Source organism: Bolinopsis microptera, chromosome 9, assembly GCF_026151205.1.
Source record: "Bolinopsis microptera isolate Bmic1 chromosome 9, MBARI_Bmic_1.0, whole genome shotgun sequence".
NCBI lineage: Eukaryota > Metazoa > Ctenophora > Tentaculata > Lobata > Bolinopsidae > Bolinopsis > Bolinopsis microptera.
This window is the reverse complement of record NC_087080.1, coordinates 15,133,380-15,142,859: the sequence shown is the minus strand read 5'-3', so window position 1 is coordinate 15,142,859 and position 9,480 is coordinate 15,133,380. Positions and strand designations below refer to the sequence as shown.

The window sequence follows — 9,480 nt, the reverse complement described above, 5'->3', positions numbered from 1 at the left end:
TGGTTCATAGCTGAGGTCTGTATCTCAATCAGAAGCCGAGATAATTTATAGTGGGGGTCGCGATATGGGTGCGGTCAAAAAGGGCGTGATTCTGAGAAATGCCCCACTGGTGAAAAAGTGTACCCGAGTCAATTATGTTATTTAGGGTCATGTAAGTCAAATTACATCGAGAAACTTAGCGAACCTCCCAATGTGAGCAGGACTTTTGCCTGGTCCAGGATTACTCTCTCTGCCATGAAACATGGCTAACCTTTCAAACTATGATTTAAAACATAAACCTAAACTAAAACTCAACTGGGCTCTCCTATGTCACCAAACTAGACCAATAAGCAATTTTAGCTTAGATAATTATATTTTTCTATATTTGTATAATAAGTATATTGACATAGTGGATGGTTGAGGGGGTTTCAAGCACAGGTCACTCTCAAATCCTAAAGATAAGCAGTGGCCTTCGGCACTTGAAACCTCTTCAAACCTCCCCTGATTTATTTATTATTGATATTGTTTGATTGTGCCGTAAAAATAAATATTTGTTTAATTAAATATTTGTTTTATTACAAATCACACTTTTTAAGAAAGTTAGCCCCATATTTCAAGAACTAATGAAAAATTCAGAATTCTGTTCTTGGGTTTAATTAATGAATATTTTTATGTTTTTTTTTAATTCTACTAGAATCATGTACTAGGCCATATTTCCTGGGGGCCACGACTGTCAACATAATAATAATAATAATAAATTAATGTTATTTTTATACAGCACCAAAAGGTTAAATAATTTAAATTTAACCCTTATGCACAGCTGTAAATGATACTTAAATTAACGAGAGTGTGCATCTTTGCCTTAGACGGAGGTGGAACAAGAAACAGTTCAGAAAACAGGCGATAAAAACTGTAAAATATAACGTGACTAAATATATAAGGCAGATGCACCTAACAAGCAGATATCCAAGAAGGGTTAGCAGGTTTTCTAACAGAGGACTAGAGGAAAGGATAATGACTACAAGAAATCGCAGTATGAAACTCAACAGCCTAACAAAAAAAAAAAAATCAGGTTTATAAAAATGAAATTCCCTGATATATTAAAAATTCTATAAAAACTCAATAAAAATTCCTTAAAAAATCCATAGAAATTCTATAGACTCCAAATATACAAACAATCTGAAGTTTCCAATATACAATAAAAATTGATTGAAGAAGTTTACTGCAGAACAGTAACTGATGATAAAGATTATATCTGAAAATCCAATACAGTCATACCAAACAATCTGGGCAACATAAAAGTAGAGACAGTAAAAAAGAGAAGAAAAAGATGCTCTAGTACTTGAGACAAAATACAAAGAATAAGGTAGCTTTCTCCCGGGTGCCAACACAAAAAATGTTGGTGTCCCAGGATAGAGCCTCCTTTTCCGACCTACACTACAATTTTGTTGGCAGACACAGTGAAACGCAAAAAAAAGATTATTATCTTAAATGTTGCCCAAAAATCCTTGAAAACTAATAGCCTAAAATAATTTAACATGTGCCTTTATCGACCTATTAGAGTAGAACAAAAAGTTATTTCAAACAGCTCTACTAGAAAATGTACAATTACTGCACACTATGGCGAAATAACACATCTGTGTAATGTCTCTTCGGTCAACTCAGCCGAGTGATCAGACATGTGATTAAGTATTAAATAAGGAGGGACCCTGCCAAAAGATCAAGAATCTTCTGTTGTAGTACATCTAGATTGTAGCGTACTGTAAACATAGTACTATACTTTTGACGGCCCCAACGTTAATGTGGATCTTGCTATGTGTTGGTTCAGCCGAATTAATAATTATGTAATCAAGTTTATTTTTATTTTTTAGTTAGTTGTCATCCGGCCAAACATTAAGCAACTTATATTGCAGTACCATTTATCATTTAGTATATCAAAATATGTCAATGTAAATTTGCATGGCTGAAATGTAACGCTTGATTTATTTCTTATAGTTATTCTCCTTTTTGTGTCCATGTCGTTTTGTTTTGTAAATATTTTGTTGTTTACAACATGTAGTAGTGTTTTAAGCAAATATTTCAATCGAATTATAAATAATAACAAACACAAATACTAGACATTTAACTTTTTGACGTGTATTATATTATATATTATGTATTAAAACTTTTACATCCTAATAAGCAATATCAAATATTCAGTAGTATGAACAAGCTGATTTGTTGTGAAAATCCTGAAACAATTTATACGTTTGTGCCCAGCTGATAGCAAGCTTGGGGTGGTGCTTTATAAACAGTATTTGGGGTACTAGTAAAGCTCTTACAGGCAACTGGTTTCTTTTGCCAGCCGTCTTTAGTCAAAGTACTGTCCCATTTCTAGTCTCAGAACGTGCGCAACTAAAATTTTTCTTATGCCAACGTGGAATTACTTGTATCACGTCATAACCTCTTGTCATTGCTTAACGGGTGATACTCGTAAAATAACTGGCCACGGGCCTAAATATTACATATCAATCAATTACAATTCATTAACATTACCAATATTAAAAACTATCGAAAATATTCAAGAAAGTATTCTCTAGCCAAAGGGCTCAATATTTAAATCTAAATCTTCAATATTGTCTGGTTTATATCGCAACTTGGGCCCTCTGTCCCCCCTTATCGAAATAACCGTTGTCTACTCGTAAAATATCTGTTCCATATAATTAGGACCGTCGACGAGTCCAACTCGGCGCGCGTCCTGATAGATTGTAAACCTACAAGTCATTGCACGAAATGGTTTTGTGATGAAAGCCACGAATGACGAAGCCGCACACTCGTGCGCGGCATGCAGGGCTACAATGTGAAACAAGGCATTATAAACTATTTTTATATGAAATTTAAACATTTAGAATACAGTAAGTTGATGAAATATTTTTATAATAACTTTCACTTCTGATTTAAAATTTTTATTTTATTTTCGAATTCATTTTGAATTTTTTTAGGCTCGGCGCCGTCATTAGAAAAAGTAACTAGCACCACGCTTTAATTGTAGGTTTACAACCTACCAGGACGCGCGCCGAGTTGGACTCGTCGACGGTCCTATATATGGAACAAATAATTTACGAGTATCACCCGTTAAAATTTATTAAATTCCTTTTAAATTCCTGGATAAAAATTTTAAAATACAAAACAGTTAAAAATTTTTAATTTTGAGCGTGTTTTATTTTTGATGCAATGGTGCATTGGGTGGGGACAATTTTAATGTATACAGTGTATGGTGTAGTTTATGAAAAAAAATTGTATGTATTTAATTATACAACTATGGCCTGGCCACAACTATTTTAAATTAAATTAACATTTTAGGTGTGCCGCGCATAATTTCGCCAATTTACACCATATCATGAAATTCAAGCGCTGAAGCAAATATACTGTCATATTTTCACAATTGCATTAAAAGTTTTATTGTTTATGTAATTGTTACATTTTAAAACTCCTTTTGCCTCATATCAATTTGAATATTGTTCCGGTGTGTTATTTTATAAATAACCATTTTATTGTGTAGCCTCATATTCATCATTGATATGATGTAAAGTTTTCATCTATTCTAATTCCCATTGTTTTATTATATGTTTTATCCCCTAAAAGTTGACTCTACATTAACATACTTTTAATCTGCATCATGCTTTATCATGATTGGTTGAAACTGAATTGCTTTATAGATTATTTACGGTAACATTATTAGAGATGTAATATTTGGCGGAATTAGAGAATCAAAATTTTTAAAGGGGTTGTGGCGATTCCGAAATATTCAATGAGCTGAGTTCATATTTTAAATATTTTCGAAGTTACCTTTTGCTGAATGCTCCGTTTTGATCATTCAATATAATCGCTCAGCTTTTCCTTAAATCCTGAAAGTTGATCAGTAAGCGGTAAGCCCAACATAACTCGTGGAGGTGCAGCCAGTGGGTTACGTTGCATCGTGATGAATTTACCGATTCACCGTGGTAGACGGTTTAAATTTATATAGGGTCATTGCATTGCTGATATTATATGTTATATGTATATTGTTTGAATACTATTTAAGATAAATACTATTTAAAATTTTTTAAATTCACGGTGCATTTCAGCGAAACAAGTTTTTAAAAACATTTATTATTATTTGTATGCTAAATAAATATATTAAATAAATTCTAACATTTATTACACGTTTCGACATTAAAATATACCTAACAAAAATGTACATTCAAGTCATTCAAGCGAGACTTTGTGTGGAATTATTAAGATGATGCACTTCTTTATCAGTTCAGAAATGATGGACAAATATTACGAATTAGTATCAAGAAAACAACAATTTTTCAAGAAAACAACAAACGTAAAGTATGTAATTATCAAAACTATGCACTCTTATATTATTTTTAAATTAACGGTTTTTAACTTTTTAAACTTTTTTATATGTAAATAGATTATGACAATTATATTAGTTATAGAATTTGTTTGTTTTTAATGACGAAGGCTGTGAAATGTTCACAGTTCTGATAATGAGGAAATCAGAAAGAATGTTTAAAACTAGTGATGATGTTTATGTCATTATTCTTAATCTAATCTAATCTAATCTAATCTTATATCAGTTCAGACATTGTGGACAAATATTTGGAATATTATCTCTCTGTATTTAACTAAAACCTTATTTTGTCTTTGTACATGCAAAAACCTAGGAACATGTTTTTATTTCTTGCAAGAAATAAAAAATGAAGGCACCGATTCACAATTTTACTTCCATCCCTTAGATGCTCATTTACTAAACGATTTGTTACAGGCTGAACTGTCTTTTAACTGTCTTTACCATATGTTTTCACACTCAAGTTTCCAAGAGTAAGCACAACCCCCGCTTCTATCATCAGTGTCGTCTCTGAACCCTGCTGTCCAGGCCCCATTAGAATAGCCACTGCACGTGGCTCTGCTGCCCTGTTCATGATACAGATTATTATTGGGGTGCTACGGTTGAACTAAATTTGTGATGTCAAGACCTCTGGAAATGCTTAAATTTAGTATACCATTAGATGGTTTGAGGACCTATTTCAGGTACATTGCTCAGTCCAGTTGCTGTGATTAAGAGTAATTTAACAGATCTTGCATATTGACAATACCTGGCATTGGCTGGAACCTTCAGTCTCTCTAAAACATACCCTACAGATTTGTGGGATATTGTTTGCACTGGCCTGCTCTTCAACTTTCCAGCTGTAGTTACATCCCCCACCTCTGTTATCGGTGTCGTCATGGAATGGTGCTGAAAAGTGTGGGCAACTGCTGCTCCAACCAGTACATGTGGTTCTTGATCCTGTGATTTTTATGATGATAAGTTAATACTTTACTTTACTTTGACTCTAGTACTCCAGGACAACTCTGAATGTCTAACAACACTTCACTATGTTGCAGTGTAAATTAGCTGGTTAATTCATGTGTTAATAAAGACCACTCATTAAAAAGATGCTCAATTTTACCAAGATTCAAATTTACAATGTCTTCATATTAGTAGATTAAGGAAAACAAATACAAACTTTGACATTGAGAGCCTTGAGTAATTTAACAAACCTTACATATTGACATTACCTTGACATTGGCTGGAACCTTCAGTCTCCCTAAAGCAAACCCTGTACTCCCTGTTCTTTGCAGGCATATGCTTTTCTATTGACCAATGGTATTGACAGCCTCCTCCACGACCATCTGTGTCATCTCTAAATCCTGTAAATAAAAAGTTGTCCAAATTACCCAGATTGCATCTTCCATGTTGATTTTTTTATCATGGTTAACCTTATGAAAAAATACTGATTTATTAGTTATAATAATAAGCTCAATGCCAGTCCATAAAAATGTTGAGGTCTATCAGAATTTAAAACTCTAATTACCAGGTTATTACTTAATTACCAGGTAATTAGAGTAATTACTTAATTACCTGCTGTCCATCCACTGCAGGTGTTTCTATTACCTTGACATTGACTGCTACCTTCGGACTCCCGGAAACATATCTTCAGACCATGAGCACCTGTATAGTAGTCGCAGTTTTGTAAAGATGATAGCTAATTTTGTTTTCATGTTATCATTTATCATTAAAACATTGTTATAAAATATTGTTTTTAATGTTTTTATTCAGGATGGAACTGTTCAGTATATTTTGAGCAAATTGAGTAACAACTAACAAGGTGAACATGTTTTTGATCCCTATCAAGAGTTAATTTATTGTTTATGGAATGTTTCTTTTGAAAAGTTGAAAGTAACAAAACTACATCATTCAGACTAGAGAGCAACTTTATCAACATTAATAATTAGTGGGATGAAGCTCCAGATAACTTAGCACACAATTACTTACCACAGCTACTTGTTTCATAACATTGCTGTGTCTGTTCCCTTGACCCTGAACATTGTCTTCCTTCGTTAACTGGTGTTGGGTTGGTACATGATCTGGACCTCCCCTGGACTCCACGACCACACGTGTTTGAACATTGTGACCATGCTGTAAAACCGCTCCAACCACCGTTAACTGATTCGGAGGGAAGAGATAATATAATCATTAATTTATGTAGTATACATGTAATATGTATATTAGGAGTACTATGTGCCAATCTATTTTACTAGTGCAAAGAACATGCAGCTCATAAGTTGTCAAATTGTAGGATTTACTTTGAAATACTAAAACAATCCTACCTGAGTTTGAAAGCTGCCAGCCCTAGTAGTACTGCCGTGATACTCTCAACAACAATTAATGATAATTTGTCCATTACTCACAAAAGATAGTAAAGTCGAGAAATAACCTCTGCTCTATATTTGTCCTATAACTATAGCAGTTAGACTGACTTGGTTAAACCCACCAGGTGGGTATGGCGGTGATAAACATTACAGAAGATAAACCTATATAAACAATATGTCCTAGCCAGTTGCAACTGTAACAACCAGTTGTTACTTGTGAGTTGTGACAACTTTAATTTTTGTGGCAGGTATCAACGTTGTTTACCATCTGTTCGAAATAATTTCATTTTCTTGCTAGATGTTAAATTGGAGGGGTAAGGAGATTGCAAAAAAACTATTCTAGGGCTTCACGTTAGAGATTTTCTAAATGAGGATTTCTAAATGAGGATCTCTGACCGGACCACCCCATATCAGAGACCAATGGGAGCTTCTTAATATAACAAATTCACACTAACAACATGAAAGTGTCCTCATCGAACAAATTTATATCCTACCTGCGCATTTTCGGGATTCATCAGCATTTCCTTCACAATCAGCTTCACCAGACATTGTGCAGGATCTTCTCCTTGTTTGAGACCCTCCCTGACATGATGACCATGCTCCATAATCAGTCCAGCCTAGTTTATGCAACGAGATAATATCTCGATAAGTTTATCAGCAATAATTGGGTCGAAATTGTCATGATCATCGGTTTATTTCGATAATTTGGTACCGATATTGATAACTGATAAAATTAAACAAAGATTCCTTGAACTAAAATATAGAAATTTACGATTTAATCCCCATAAAATATACTATTTCTTACTATATGAACAATGATTATTATATGAACAATGATAATTGAGTAGAGCTTATCATATGGAAACTGAGTCGCCATTTGTAGAACACATTTAAAAGCATCGAACAAATTAATATCCTACCTGGAAATTTTTCAGTGTTACATTTTTGGGATTCCTCAGCTTTTCCTTCACAATCAGCTCCACCAAACGTTGGGGCAGGGTTACTGCAAGATCGTCTCCTTATTTTATTTCCTCCCCCACATTTCCTTGAGCAAACTATCGCGGTCCATTCTCTGTAGTCAGTCCAACCTCCATCAATTGGGGGCTGGCAGGAGTAGTCACACTTTTTCAAAGTTCCCTCAAGCTTGTGACATTTCTTCGTGGCCTTCTTGCTCAATTTTCCTTTTTCCATCTCGCAACTAATAGATGATTTGAATCCTTTCTTCAGACATTTGCCTCGGTACTGCTTTATCTTCTTTTGGATTGCTTTCTTTTTAAGATTGCACTTGCTTGAAGATGTCTGCGATAGCACTGCAGTAAAAATGACAACAACAATGAACGTTAAATTACTCATTACTTAATCTAAACACAAAACGTTTTAATGAGAAACTATGGCAGATAAAAAGAAGTTAAACAACATCCCATTTGGTTGGGCGCTGACTAGAGGCACACTATTTGAATCTGTTACGTAGAAGGGATGGGGCCGGCGGGGGGGGGGGGATTGGAACCAGAAAAACACTGGCCCCCCCCCCCCCCCTGCCTAGTTGATAATTGATTCTAAAGAAAAATTATGTCGTTAATTTGATTATCATTTAAGTTTCAATACAACTGAAGTTACTAAGTTGTGACGTATTAAGACTTTTTTCATACCTCAACACAGATAATATAATTTGCTACTTTTAACACTCATTGTTCGGCATCGTTAGACACTGCTCGAGCCTCAATTGTAAAGATATTATGTAGCCCAAGTCCCCCCCCCCCCCCCTCGCGGGTCCCTCCCTTTATATTTCTATTTATAATTAAACTGTGTTTTAGCAATATGAGAACACACGATTCTACCCCACATTTACCAACAGTAGGCATTGGAACCTTCCAACTAAAGAGTGGGACTGTTATCCGTGATGTCCTACATTCAGCTCTCTCAATCGGTATTAGACTCTTCGATACTGCTCAGTGCTACCGAAATGAGGAGCTCATCAGTCAATCTCTGATTAGTCTCCTTCCTGACTTCTCTCTAACCCGATCTGATATAACTATTGTCAGTAAACTTGACCCTAAGAATCAGGGAACGGAAAAAGCGGAAGCAGCCGTGGAGAAGACTTTGGAGTGTTTCGGGGGATATGTTGATGTGATGTTAATACACTGGCCTGGGGTTAGCAAGATGAAATCAGACGACCCACAAATTAAAGTTATTCGGAAGGAGTCCTGGAAAGTTCTGGAAGATTATCAGGTTAAGGGTAAAATAAAACATATCGGAGTCTCTAATTACACTGTATATCATCTTAAAGAGCTTATAAATTATTGTAGCATCAAACCAACTGTTCTTCAGAACGAATTTCATCCTAGATATCAAGAACTTGATGTTTTGGAGTTTTGCCAGGAACACGGTATAAAGTTCATGGGCTACTCACCATTCGGGCAGGGAGACTTGTTATCAGATAAAACTATTGTCGCAATAGCTGAAAAGCACCATGTGTTACCATCCAATGTTTTAGTTCAGTGGGCTTTACAGAGAGGCGCCATTTGTATTCCCCGGACTACAAAACCTGAGCGAGTAATTGAAAACTTGGAATATTCGAGCTTTATTTTAGACAGTGATGATATGCAGCAGATGGCGCGGTTAAATGATGGTCACAAGTTTTGTTGGGATCCTCACAGAGTCGTTTGAGGTCACGTGATTTGTGTCGTAGTCGTCATTTAATATTTTCTTATTTTGTTATGGATTTAATTTTTAAGGCCAGATTTTTCATTTAGGTTTCAAACCGCATAGCTGATTGAC

The 9,480-nt window shown here is 34.9% G+C and overlaps 1 protein-coding gene and 2 long non-coding RNA genes across 3 annotated transcripts; 1 reads left to right on the top strand and 2 right to left on the bottom strand.

Annotated features, from left to right (window-relative positions):
* Nucleotides 1-4,728: 4,728 nt before the first annotated feature.
* Nucleotides 4,729-5,680, bottom strand: LOC134820350 (uncharacterized). The gene is made up of 3 exons (XR_010160874.1): nucleotides 5,569-5,680; nucleotides 5,106-5,296; nucleotides 4,729-4,923 (listed from the first exon to the last, which is right to left on the bottom strand). It is a non-coding gene; the product is annotated as an uncharacterized LOC134820350 (long non-coding RNA).
* A 245-nt stretch (nucleotides 5,681-5,925) lies between these two features.
* Nucleotides 5,926-8,030, bottom strand: LOC134821465 (uncharacterized). Its single transcript, XR_010161012.1, has 4 exons — nucleotides 7,623-8,030; nucleotides 7,197-7,319; nucleotides 6,326-6,496; nucleotides 5,926-6,001 (listed from the first exon to the last, which is right to left on the bottom strand). It is a non-coding gene; the product is annotated as an uncharacterized LOC134821465 (long non-coding RNA).
* A 490-nt stretch (nucleotides 8,031-8,520) lies between these two features.
* Nucleotides 8,521-9,369, top strand: LOC134821428 (glyoxal reductase-like). The gene has a single exon (XM_063832170.1). The coding sequence runs from the start codon at nucleotides 8,521-8,523 to the stop codon at nucleotides 9,367-9,369; it is 849 nt and encodes a 282-aa protein (XP_063688240.1).
* Nucleotides 9,370-9,480: the final 111 nt, after the last annotated feature.

Bases quoted from the DNA above. Each gene is read 5' to 3' on its own strand.
- LOC134821428 (XM_063832170.1), top strand. From the start codon at position 8,521: ATGAGAACACACGATTCTACCCCACATTTACCAACAGTAGGCATTGGA.